Raw genomic sequence first — 14054 nt, forward strand, 5'->3', positions numbered from 1 at the left:
TGTTCCAAAGAAAACAATCTTTCCTCATAGCTAATGCTGTATTTAAACTTTTCATTTGTAGTGAATCTCCAACAAAATTGCTGTCTGTTGCATTGACACCAGACATTCAATATAACCCTTTGGCCCTGGCTGATTGAACTGTAGAACAATACCGTTCAATTTTCCAGCGGTATTCCGGTGGGTGAAAGCGGATGGAGTAAGTGCCTGTTATGCCTGATCCCCATTAGTAGCGGTATTTAAATGAGGCAGCAGTGAAGAAGTGATGAGATACGTTGTATTTCATGTCATTGCTGCCTAAGTAACGCTGGTGCAACTCACACCCATGTACAACAGGCGCCCAGCATTTCTAGGCAATGAGAATTGTGGGAGTAACTTTCATGACCACATCGAGCACTTCTTTGGAGAGAGGAACATGCCATGTCACTTCCCTTATTGCTGGAATTTTGGTCTGCACACGGAGCCAGCTGTATGGGCCTAATTTGCCATAGTACACCGTTCCCCCGTCCTCCCCTCCCACAATGGTGAGCTCCCAAACAGAGACAGCAATATTGCCTTCATTAAGCGGACCCTGGAAAATTTGTGGTCAGTGCCAGGTCACTAGGGCGGGTGGTAGTACCACCCTGCCACACTTGAACCAGTGATTGCACCAGAGAGGACAACCTAGACCAAAGTGCTGTAGTGGGGAACTGAGATGGGACGTTAACCACAAAGCTTACCGACAGACGTGTAAGTTCACTTGCACCACATATGCGCCCAAGAGTCACATGATCTACTGGCTAAGATTAATTATTCCGCATCAAACGCCAGAACATTGTAATCAGATTGAAGGGCCCCCATGGATAAGTCCAGAGTATTGTCTGGTATGTTATTCCTACGTGTTGTTTGACTTTCATCATGACCCTGTGGTAGTGCCTGTCAACCCATTACCCTGATTTCCATTTTTGTTTTTATTTTGTTTTACTTTTCAGGGCAGATAAGGAAGCTTTAGAAACCAACTTGTTTGTAGATCGGCAGCTCGTTACACAGCTGGAGACCCGTAAGGAGCAGCTAGAAGGAGAGAACCAGACCATTCTGCTTGCTAAGGAGTCACTTCTAGGTGGTGTGCCCGTTTTTATATGTAGATGTGTGTGTATGTGTTTTTTATGTGTGTGTTTATATGTATGTGTGTGTGTGTGTTTTTATGTGTGTGTTTATATATGTACATGTACATTATCACATGCATAAGCTTGCCCCCAGGTGTGGATAATAGGCGCCACAATAACTTTACCCTTTGCATTCCACGGTCTTTGACCAGGTCAGATTCAGTGCATATTTAGCTCCTCCCTCACTAACGTACCAACTCAGGGCAACTTACCCCATTGCATGCAACAAAATTACACCTTAGCCTACTGACATCTATCTACTGCACCAAGCAACACTGCACCCTCAGCTGAGTGACACTTAGCCTCCTGTACAGAAGGTTGTGGGTTTTTAAATAAAAAGGAACACAAAGAGGTTAGGAAATAAGTCAGAAAAACAATTAGGAAAGCAATGAGGAACTACAAAATTAAGCATCTAGAAACTGAAAATATAATAAATAGTCAGCATGGATTTCAAAAAGGAAGGTCATGCTTCACCAACCGTACTGAATTCTTTGAAGAAGTAACAGAGAGCTGACAAGTATAATGTAGTAGATGTAATATATTTGGATTTGCAAAATGGCCTTTGATGAGGTACCACGTCGTAGAGTCATGACTAAGGTCAGTGCATGTGGAGTCAGGGGACATGTAGCAGAATGGATAGTAAGTTGGCTAGAAAACAGAAAACAGGGGTTTAAGAGCAGCAGCTCCGACTGGCAAAAAATCAGAAGTGGTGTTCCACAGGGATTGCTGCTGCGACCACTGTTATTCACAATGTCACTGGGCTAGTAAGAGGCCTGGACTAATGATCCAAAGATGTGAGTTCAAATCCCACCATGGCAGCTGGGGAATTTACATTCAGTTAATTAAATAAATCTGGAATAAAAAGCTAGTATCAGTAATGGTGACCATGAAACTGTCGGATTGTCGTAAAAACCCATCTGGTTCACTAATGTCCTTTAGGGAAGGAAATCTGCCGTCTTTACCTGGCCTGGCCTATATGCGACTCCAGACCCACAGCAATGTGGTTGACTGTTAACTGCCCTCTGAAATGGCCTAGCAAGTCACTCCGTTGTAACAAACCGCTACAAAATACAATAATAAAAATGAAACTGGACGGACCACCCAGCATCGACCTCGGCACCGGCTACAGACACGCCACACCCAGTCCAGTCAACCCTGCAAAGTCCTCCTCACCAACATCTGGGGACTTGTGCCAAAATTGGGAGCACTGTCCCACAGACTAGTCAAGCAACAGCCTGACATAGTCATACTCACAGAATCATACCTTTCAGCCAATGTCCAAACTCCTCCATCACTATCCCTGGGTATGTCCTGTCCCACCGGCAGGACAGACCCACCAGGGGTGGTGACACAGTGGTATACAGGAGTGGCCCTGGGAGTCCTCAACATTGACTCCGGACCCCATGAAGTCTCATGGCTTCAGGTCAAGAATGGGCAAGGAAACCTCCTGCTGATTACCATCTACTGCCCTCCCTCAGCTGATAAATCAGTACTCCGCCATGTTGAACACCATTTGGAAGAACCACTGAGAATAGCAAGGGCACAGAATGTACTGTGGCTGGGGGACATCAATGTCCATCACCAAGAGTGGCTCGGTAGCACCACTACTGACCGAGCTGGCCGAGTCCTGAAGGGCATAGCTGCCAGTCTGAGTCTGCGACAGGTGGTGAGAGAACCAACACAAGGGAAAAACCTACTTGACCTCGTCCTCACCAATCTACCTGTCGCAGATGCATCTGTCCATGACAGTATCAGTAGCTGTAACCACCGTACAGTCATTGTGGATATGAAGTCCTGTCTTCACACTGAGGACACCCTCCATCATGTTGTGTGGCACTATCACCGTGCTAAATGGAATAGATTCAGAACAGATCTAGCAGCTCAAAACTGGGCATTCACGGGGCGCTGTGGGCCATCAGCAGCAGCAGAATTGTATTCCACCACAATCTGTAACCTCATGGCCCGGCATATCCCTCACACTACCATTACCATCAAGTCAGGGGACCAACCCTGGTTCAATAAGGAGTATAGAAGAGCATGCCAGGAGCAGCACCAGGGGTACCTAAAAATGAGGTGCCAACCTGTGGAAGCTACAACACAGGACAACATGGATGCTAAAAAGTGGAAGCAGCATGCTATAGCCAGGGCTAAGCGATCCCACAATCAATGGATCAGATCAAAGCTCTGCAGCCCTGCCACATCCAGTCGTGAATGGTGGTGGACCATTAAACAACTAACGGGAGGAGGAGGCTCCATGAATATCCCCATTCTCAATGATGGTGGAGCCCAGCATGTGAGTGCAAAAGACAAGGCTGAAACGTTTGCAACCATCTTCAGCCAGAAGTGCCGAGTGGATGATCCAAATCGGCCTCCTACTGAGGTCCCCACCATCACAGAAGCCAGTCTTCAGCAAATTCGATTCACTCCACATGATATCAAGAAATGGCTGAGCACACTGGATACATCAAAGGCTATGGGCCCGGACAATATCCCGGATATCGTGCTGAAGACATGTGCTCCAGAACTAGCCACGCCTCTAGCCAAGCTATTTCATTACAGCTACAACACTGGCATCTATCCGACAATGTGGAAAGCTGTCCAGGTATGTCCTGTCCACAAAAAGCAGGACAAATCCAATCCGGCCAATTACCGCCCGATCAGCCTACTCTCAATCAGCAACAAAGTGATGGAAGGTTTTATCCGCATGCAGGAAGACTCCGATCAGAAAATTCGGCCTATCATATTCATTTCCATGCTCTGGATCAAGCCATGTTTCTGATCATTTGTAGCATTCGACTGCCACAACAGCCTCCAGTCCTGGCATCATATTTTTAACGCTTCTGGCATTCTTCTACAGGAAACTTTCGATTTACCGGCACCTAAATAACCGGAAATCTCAGATAACCGGCAAACGGTTACGGGGATTGGGTGAGATATGTGTCGGTGCAGGCTCGATGGGCCGAAATGGCCTCTATCTGCACTGTGGGGTTTCTGTGATTCTGTGTGATTCTGTGAAAATTCAGGAGTAGGTTCAGGTAAGTTTTATTACTTGCCTTCCTCGATCTGTTGCTGTGCAAGGGTGTGGCTGCAGCTGTTGCTAAGCTACAGAGACACTTGGAACTTGTGGCCATTGTTCTGAACCTGATGCTAAGCAACAGGGTTTGTTGGTTTATACAGAGCTCTCAGCTCCGTATCTTTTACTATAGCTTTCGGTTATCCGGGATTTTTGATGAACCGGCACCACGTCGGTCCCGTCGGTGCCAGATAAAAAAAAGTTTCCTGTACTTGCATTTGGGTGTTCTTGTGCACAAATTATGGACCACTCAGCTCCAGACCTCATTACAGCCTTGGTCCAAACATGGACAAAGGAGCTGAATTCTAGAGGAGAAGTGAGAGTGACTGCCCTTGTCATCAAGGCAGCATTTGACCGAGTGTAGCATGAAGGAGCACAAGTAAAACTGAAGTCAATGGGAATCGGGGGTAAAACTCTCCACTAGCTGGAGTCATATCTAGCAAAAGGAAGATGGTTGTGGTGATTTAAGGTCAATCACAATGGCCTGCAGCATGTGAGAATTCCTAGACGCTTCTTGCAGTCAGGATGACCACATGTGCAGTAAGTGCCAATGGTTTGGCCAACTTGAGGTCCGGTTTTCGGAGCTCAAGCGTCAGCTGGAGGCACTGCGGTGTATCCGCGAGGCTGAGAGTTACGTGGATAGCACGTTTTTAGACGTGGTCACCCCGCAGCTTAAGAAAGTTCAGTCAGAGAGGGAATGGCTGACCACCAGTCAGAAGAAGGGGTAGTCAGATAGTCAGGAAAGCCCCAGAGTGCATCTCACTCAACAACCGTTTTCCTGTGTTGGAAAACGGTGAAAGTGACGGTTCCTCTGGGGAGTGCAACCAGAGCCAAGTTCACGGCACTGTGGGTGGCTCAGCTGCACAAGGGGGGAGGAGTAAGTGTGGAAGGGCAATAGTGGTAGGAAACTCAATTGTGAGGGGTGCAGACAGGCGTTTCTGTGGCCGCAGACGTGACTCCAGGATGGTATGTTGCCTCACTGGTGCCAAGGTCAAGGATGTCACTGAACGGCTGCAGGGCATTCTGAAGGGGGGGGCGAACAGTCAGAGGTCGTGGTTCACATTGGTACCAACGACATAGATAGAAAGAGGGATGAGGCCCTGCAACAAGAATTTAGGGAGCTAGGTAGCTGATTAAAAAGCAGGATCTCAAAGGTTGTAATCTCTGGATTACTCCCGGTGCCACTGCTAGTGAATATAGGAATAGGAGGATAGAGCAGATGAATGCGTGGTTAAAGAGTTGGTGCAGGAGGGAGGGCTTTAGTTTCCTGGATCACTGGGTCTGTTTCTGGGGAAGGTGGGACCTGTACAAGTCGGACGGGTTGCACCTGAACTGGAACGGGACCAACATCCTTGCGGGGAGGTTTGCTAGTGCTGTCGGGGGGGGTTTAAACTAACTTGGCAGGGGGATGGGATACGGAGTGGAGCTATAGTAGGGGTGATTCACAGCCAAATATAGAGGAAAAAACACGTCAGTCTGGAAGGCAGAGCAAATATGTAACGGCAGAAGGGAGTATGGCAAGGCTGGATTGCATTTATTTTAATGCGAGGAGTCTTACAAGTAAGGCAGATGAATTGAAGGTGTTGGGAGTATGATACTGTTGCTATCACAGAGACATGGTTGAGGGAGGGGCAGGACTGGCAGCTCAATATTCTGGGGTATAGAATCTTCAGGTGAGACAGAGGGGGGTGTAAAAGAGGAAGGGGTGTCGCAATATTAATTAAGGAGTCAATTACTGCTGTAAGGAGGGAAGATATCTTAGCAGGTTCCTCTAATGAGGCCATATGGGTAGAACTTAGAAACAAAAAGGGTGCAAGCACTTTGCTGGGAGTGTACTATAGGCCCCCAAACAGTCAGGAGGAGATAGAGGAACAGATATGTAGGCAAATCTCAGAGAAGTGTAGAAATAATAGGGTAATAATAGTGGGGGATTTCAACTTCCCCAATATTAACTGGGATAGTCAGAGTGTGAAAGGCTAAGAGGGTGCGGAATTCTTAAAGTCCAGGAGAGCTTTTTGAGCCAGCATGTAGAAAGTCCTACAAGAGAGGGGCGGTACTGGACCTAATTCTAGGGAATGTAACCGGGCAGGTGGTAGAAGTGTCAGTAGGAGAGCATTTTGGAAACAGTGACCATAATTCGGTGAGATTTAAGGTAGTCATGGAAAAAGACAAAGATGGACTAGAAATAAAGGTTCTAAATTGGGGGAAGGCCGATTTTAATATGATAAGGCAGGATCTGGCCAAAGTGGACTGGGATCAGCTACTTGTAGGAAAAGCTACATCAGAGCAGTGGGAGTCATTCAGAAAGGAAATAGAGAGAGTACAACGCCAATGTGTTTCTGTAAAGGTCAAGGGTGGGACCAACAAGTCCAGGGAACCCTGGATGTCAAGGGATATACAAGAATGGATTAGGAAAAAAAAAGGGAGGCTTTTGGCAGGTACAAAGGACTAAAAACAGTGGAAGCCCTAGAGGAGTATAAAAAGTGCAGAGAGGTACTTAAAAAAGACATTAGGAGAGTGAAGAGAGGGCATGAAAAAACACTGGCGGGCAAAATAAAGGAAAATCCCAACGTGTTTTATAAGTATATTAAGTGCAGGAGGATAACCAGGGAAAGAGTAGGGCCCATTAGGGACCAAAGTGGCAATCTGTGTGTAGAGCCAGAAGCTGTAGGTGAGGTTTTAAATGAAATATTTTGCATCTGTGTTCGCTATGGAGAAGGACGATGTAGGCATAGAAATTAGGCAGGGGGATTGTGATATACTTGAACAAATGAGCATTGAGAGGAAGGAGGTACTAGCAGTTTTAGCGGGCTTAAAAGTTTAAAAGACTTAAAAGCTTAAAAATCCCCAGGCCCAGACGAGACGTATCCCAGGTTGCTGCATGAGGCAAGGGAGGAGATTGCAGGGGCTCTGACACAAATTTTCAGAACCTCTCTGGCCACAGTGGAGGTGTAGGAGGACTGGAGGACAGCTAACATAGTACCATTATTCAAGAAGGGTAGTAGGGATAAACCAGAGAATTTCAGGCCAGTGAGCCTAACATCAGTGGTAGGGAAATTATTGGAAAAAATTTTGAGGGACCGAATTAGTCTCCACTTGGAGAGGCAAGGATTAATCAAGGATTCAGCATGGCTTTGTCAGGGGGAGATCATGTCTAACCAATTTGATTGAATTTTTCGAGGGTGTGACTCAGTGTGTGGATGAGGGTAGTGCAGTTGATGTAGTCTACATGGACTTCAGGAAGGCTTTTGACAAAGTTCTGCTTGGGAGACTGGTCAGGAAGGTAAGAGCCTGTGGGATCCAAGGCAATTTGGCACATTGGATCCAAAATTGGCTTAGTGGCAGGAGGCAGAGGATGATGGTCGAAGGTTGTTTTTGTGACTGGAAGCCTGTGTCCAGTGGTGTACCGCAGAGATCGGTGCTGGGTCCCTTGCTGTTTGTAGTGTACATTAATGATTTAGATATGAATGTAGGAGGTATGATCAGTAAGTTCGCAGATGACATGAAAATTGGTGGAGTGGTAAATAGTGAGGAGGAATGCCTCAGGCTACAGGACGATATAGACGGGTTGGTCAGATGGGCAGAACAGTGGCAAATGGAATTTAACCCTGAAAAGTGTGAGGTGATGCATTTTGGGAGGACTAACAAGGCAAGGGAATACACAATGAATAGTAGGACCCTAGGAAGGACAGAGGATCAGAGGGACCTTGGTGTGCATGTACATAGATCCCTGAAGGCAGCAGGATAGGTAGATAAGGTGGTTAAGAAGGCATATGGGATACTCGCCTTCATTAGCTGAGCCATAGAATATAAGAGCAGGGAGGTTCTGATGGAGCTATACAAAACGCTAGTTAGGCCACAGCTGGAATACTGTGTGTAGTTCTGGTCACCACACTACAGGAAGGATGTGATTGCATTAGAGAGGGTGCAGAGGAGATCCACCAGGATGTTACCTGGGCTGGAGCGTTTCAGCTATGAAGAGAGACTTGTCAGGCTGAGGTTGTTTTCCTTAGAGCAGAGAAGGCTGAGGGGGGACCTGATTGAGGTGTACAAAATTATGAGGGGCATAGATAGGGTAGATAGAAAGGAACTTTTCCCCTTAGCAGAGGGGTCAATAACCAGGGGGCATAGTTTCAAGGTAAGCAGCAGGAGGTTTAGAGGGGATTTGAGGCAAAACTTTTTCACCCAGAGGGTGGTTGGAATCTGGAACTCACTGCCTGAAAGGGTGGTAGAGGCAGGAATCCTCACAACATTCAAGAAGCCTTTAGATGAGCACTTGAAACGCCATAGCATACAAGGCTACGGACCAATTGCTGGAAAATGGGATTAGAATTGACAGGGCTTGATGGCCGGCGCAGACACGATGGGCCGAAGGGCCTCGTTCTGTGCTGTACAACTCTATGACTCTATGACTCTAATCATCACAGCCCCAGGACATCGCTGCAGGAGTTCTTCAGGGCAGTGTCCTAGGCTCAACCATTTTCACCTGCTTCATCAATGACCTTCCTTCCAACATAAGGTCAGATATGGGGATGTTCGCTGATGACTGCAAAGTGTTCAGTGCCATTCATAACTCCTCAGAAAATGAAGCAGTCCATGCCCGCATTCAACTAACCCTGGATGATGGTCAGGCTTGGCTGATAAGTAACAGGTAACATTCGCGCCACAGAAGTGCCAGGCAATGACTATTTCCAACAAGCAAGAGTCTAACCACCGCCCCTTGACATTCAATGGCATTACCATCGCCAAATCCACCACCATCAACATCCTGGGGGTCACCATTGACCAGAAACATAACTGGACCAGCCACATAAATACTGTGGCAACAAGAGCAGGTCAAAGGCTAGGTATTCTGTGGCACGTGTCGCTCCTTCTGACTCCACAAAGCCTTTTTACCATCTACAAGGCACAAGTAAGGAGTGTGATGGAATACTCTCCACTTGCCTGGATGAGTGCAGCTCCAACAACACTCAAGAAGCTCGACACCATCCAGGACAAAGCAGCCCGCTTGATTGGCACCCCATCTACGACCTTAAACATTCACTCCCTCCACCATCGGCGTACTGTGGCTGCAGTGTGTACCACCTACAAGATGCACTGCAGCAACTCGCCAAGGCTTCTTCGGCAGCACCTCCAAAATTCGCGACCTCTTCCACCTAGAACGACAAGGGCAGCAGACGCATGGGAACACCACCACCTCCAAGTTCCCCTCGTCACACACCATCCTGACTTAGAAGTATATCGCCGATCCTTCATCGTCGCTGGGTCAAAATCCTGGAACTCCCTACCTAACAGCACTGTGGGAGCACCTTCACCACACGGACTGCAGCGGTTCAAGAAGGAGGCTCACCACCACCTTCTCAAGGGCAATTAGCGATGGCCAATAAATGCTGGCCTTTCCAGCGAAACTCACATCCCATAAACGAGTAAAAAAAAGAAAATGTACATTAACGATTTGGACTCGAGAATTGGAAGTACAATTTCAAAATATGCGGACAACACCAAATTGGAAGGTGTAGTTAACAGAAAGGAAGAACACAACAAAATACAAGATGACAATAATAAACTTGCAGAATGGGCATGTAATTGGCAAATGAATTTCAATATCGATAAATGTGAGGTGGTGCATTTTAGTAGGAAGTCTAAAGAGGTCACATACTCCTTGGATAGAGTCTAAGTGGGGTAGAGGAGCAAAGGAATCTTGGGGTACATATTCATAAATCACTAAAAGCAGCGAAGCAGGTTAATAAGGCCATAAAAAGGCAAAGCAAGCACCCCCAAGCAGTGATGCTGAGGTTGGGGATGGCATTAAACGGGAAATTAGAGATGCATGCAATAAGGGCACAGCAGTTCTCATGGGTGACGTTAATCTACATACAGATTGGGCTAACCAAATTAGTAACAATACAGTGGAGGAGGAATTTCTAGAGTGTATACGGGATGGTTTGCAGGACCAATATGTCGAGGAACCAACTAGAGATCAGGCCATCTTAGACTGGGTATTATGTAATGAGAAAGGATTAATTAGCAATCTTGTTGTGCGTGACCCTTGGGGAGCAGCGATCATAATATGATAGAATTCTTCATTAAGATGGAGAGTGAAGTAGCTGACTCAGAGACGCGGGTCCTGAATTTAAATAAAGGAAACTACGATGGTATGAGGCGCAAGTTGGCTAGGATGGATTGGGGAGCGTTACTTAAAGGGTTGACGGTGGATAGGCAATGGCAAACATTTAAAGATCGCATGGATGAACTACAGAATTTGTTCATCCCTGTTTGGCATAAAAATAAAACAAAAAAGGTGACTCAACCGTGGCTAACAAGGAAAATTAGGGATAGCATAAGAACCAAGGAGAGGACATATAAATTGGCCAGAAAAAGCAGCAAACCTGAGGATTGGGAGCAGTTTAGGATTCAGCAAAGGAGGACAAAAGGATTAATTAAGATGGGGAAAATAGAATATGAGAGTAAGCTTGCAAGGAACATAAAAACTGACTGTAAAAGCTTCGACAGATATGAGAAGAGAAAAAGATTGGTGAAGTCAAGCATAGGTCCCTTGCATTCAGAATCAGGGGAATTTATAATGGGGAACAAAGAAATGGCAACCAATTAAATATATACTTTGGTTCTGTCTTCACAAAGGAGGACACAAATAAACTCCCAGAGATGTCGGGGAATATAGGGTCTAATGAGTGGGAGGAATTGAATGAAATCAGTATTTTTAGGGAAATGGTGTTAGGGAAATTGACGGGATTGAAGGCCAATAAATCCCCAGGGCCTAATAATCTGCATCATATGGTACTTAAGGAAGTGGCCCAAGAAATAGTAGATGCATGGCTGGTCATCTTCCAAAATTCTATAGACTCTGGAACAGTTCCCATGGATTGGAGGGTAGCTAATGTTACCCCACTATTTAAAAAAGGTGGTAGAGAGAAAACGGGGAATTATAGATCGGTAAGCCTGACATCGGTAGTGGGGAAAATGCTAGAGTCCATTATAAAAGATGTAATAGCAGAGCACTTGGAAAACAGTGACAGGATCGGACAAAGTCAACATGGTTTTACAAAAGGTAAATGGTGCTTTACTAATCTACTGGAAATTTTTGAGGATGTAACTGGTAGAATAGATAAGGGAGAACCAGTGGATGTGGTGTATTTGGACTTTCAGAAGGCTTTCGATAAGGTCCCGCATAAGAGATTAGCGTGCAAAGATAAAGCACATGGGACTGGGGGTCAGGTACTGATTTGGATAGAGAACTGGTTGGCAGACAGGAAGCAAAGAGTTGGAATAAACGTGTCTTTTTCTGAGAGGCTGGCAGTGACTAGTGGGGTACTGCAGGGATCGGTGCTAGGACCCCAGTTATTCACAATATATATTAATGATCTAGACGAGGGAACTAGATGTAATATCTCCAAGTTTGCGGACAACGCAAAGCTGGGTGGGCGTGTGTGCTGTGAGGAGGATGCAGTGAAACTCCAGTATGATTTGGACAGGTTGGGTGATTGGGCAGATGCATGGCAAATGCAGTATAATGTGGATAAATGCGAGGTTATCCATTTTGGTGGCAAAAACAGGAAGGCAGATTATTATCTGAACGGCAATAGATTGGGAAAAGGGGAAGTGCAACGAGACCTAGGTGTCCTTGTGCACCAGTCACTGAAGGTAAGCATGCAGATGCAGCAGGCGGTTAAGAAGGCAAATTGTATATTGGCCTTCATATTGAGAGGATTCGAGTACAGGAGCAAGGATGCCTTGCTGCAGTTGTACAGGGCCTTGGTGAGACCACACCTTGAGTATTGTGTGCAGTTTTGGTCACCTTATCTGAGGATGGATGTTCTTGCCATGGAGGGAGTGCAGCGAAGATTCACCAGACTGATACCTGGGATGGCAGGAATGACGTATGAAGAGAGATTGGGTCGATTGGGCTTGTATTCGCTACAGTTTAGAAGAATGAGAGGGGATCTCATTGAAATTTATAAAATTCTAACAGGACTAGACAGATTAGATGCAGGAAGGATGTTCCCGATGGTCGGGGAGTCCAGAACCAGGGGTCACAGTCTAAGGGTAAGCCATTTAGGACTGAGATGAGATGGAATTTCTTCACCCAGAGAGTGGTGAACCTGTGGAATTCTCTACCACAGAAGGCAGTTGAGGCCAATTTATTAAATATATTCAAGAAGGAGTTAGATATATTTCTTAAGGCTAAAGGGATCAAGGGATATGGGGAGAAAGCAGGGATAGTGTACTAAATTTGGATGATCAGCCATGATCTCATTAAATGGCAGAACAGGCTCGAGGGGCCGAATGGCCTACTCCTGCTCCTATCTTCTATGTTTCTATGTTCATTTCTAGAGGGTTAGAATTGAAAAGCAGAGAAGTAATGCTAAACTTGTATCAAACCTCGGTTAGACCATATTAGGAGTACTGTGTGTTGTCTGGTCTCCATGTTATAAGACTGATATAGAGGCACTGGAGAAGGTGCAAAAAATGTTTCATAAGGATGATACCAGAACTGAGATGATATACTTATCAGGAAAGGCTGAACAGGCTGGGGGTCTTTTCTCTAGAAAGAGGAGGCAGAGGGGAGACCTGATAGAGGTCTTTGATAATGAAAGGGCTTGATTGGGTAGAAGTAGAGAAAATGTTTCCACTTGTGGAGAGTCCAAAACTAGAGGTCATACATATAAGATAGTCACTAATAAATCCAATGAAGAATTCAGGAGAAAATTCTTTACCCAAAGCGTGGTAAGAATGTGGAATGCGCTACCACAAGGAATAGTTGAGGCAAATGGCATTGATGCATTTAAGGGGAAGCTAGATAAGCGCATGAGTGAGAAAGGAATAGAAAGATATGCTGATGGGGTTAGATGAAGAGGGGTGGGAGGAGATTTGTGTGGAGCATAAATGCCTACATGTACAAGTTGGGTCAAATGGCCTGCTTCTGTGCTGTAGACTCGATGTAAGTTCCATTCCAGAGACTTGAGTGCAAAATCTAGGATGACACTTCAATGCAGTATTGAGGGCGTGCAGCACTGTCAGAGGTGCTGCCTTTCAGATAAGACGCTAAATCAAGGTCCCATTTGCCTCACAGTTGGATGTAAAAGACCCTGAAAAAGGAGGGGAGTTCTCCCCAGTGACCAGGTCAATATTTATCCCTCAACCAATGTTAGTAACATAGATTATCTGGTCATTATCACATTGCTGTTTGTGGGAAATTTCTGTGTGCAAATTGGCTGCCATGTTTCCCAACATTACAACAGTAACGACACTTCAAAAAATACTTCATTAATTGTAAAGCACTATGGGACGTCATGTATTCATGAAATCGCTCTATAAGTGCAAGTTCTTCCTTTTCTTCCTCGAAACATACCCTTTGCACCCAGAAACACTGCACCCTCAGCCTGGTGACACCTACCTTACTGCACCAAGGTACACCGCACCCTCAGCCCAGTGACACCTACCTTGCTGCACCCAGGTACCCTGCACCCTCAGCCTAGTGACACCTACCGTACTGCACCCAGATACACTGCACCCTCAGTCTAGTGACAACTACCTCACTGCACCCAGAAACACTGCACCCTCAGCCCAGTGACACCTACCTTACTGCACCCAGAAACACTGCACCCTCAGCCCAGTGACACCTACCTTACTGCACCAAGGTACACCGCACACTCAGCCCAGTGACACCTACCTTACTGCACCCAGGTACACTTCACCCTCAGCCTAGTGACACCTACCTTACTGCACCAAGGTACACCGCACCCTCAGCCCAGTGACACCTACCGTACTGCACCAAGGTGCACCGCACCCTCAGCCCAGTGACACCTACCTTACTGCAC

General features: G+C 46.2%; 1 protein-coding gene across 1 annotated transcript in view; it reads left to right on the forward strand.

Annotated features, from left to right (window-relative positions):
• Positions 1-14054, forward strand: part of LOC147116046 (uncharacterized) — a 487956-nt gene that overhangs the window by 63701 nt on the left and 410201 nt on the right. The window contains exon 7 of the mRNA XM_085990760.1: positions 969-1096. Within this exon, the coding sequence (XP_085846886.1) occupies positions 969-1096 (128 nt within the window). The remainder of the gene's footprint in view (positions 1-968; positions 1097-14054) is intronic.

Source organism: Somniosus microcephalus, chromosome 6 (genome assembly GCF_052327205.1).
Source record: "Somniosus microcephalus isolate GS21.2 chromosome 6, FLI_Smic_1.0, whole genome shotgun sequence".
Classification (NCBI taxonomy): domain Eukaryota; kingdom Metazoa; phylum Chordata; class Chondrichthyes; order Squaliformes; family Somniosidae; genus Somniosus; species Somniosus microcephalus.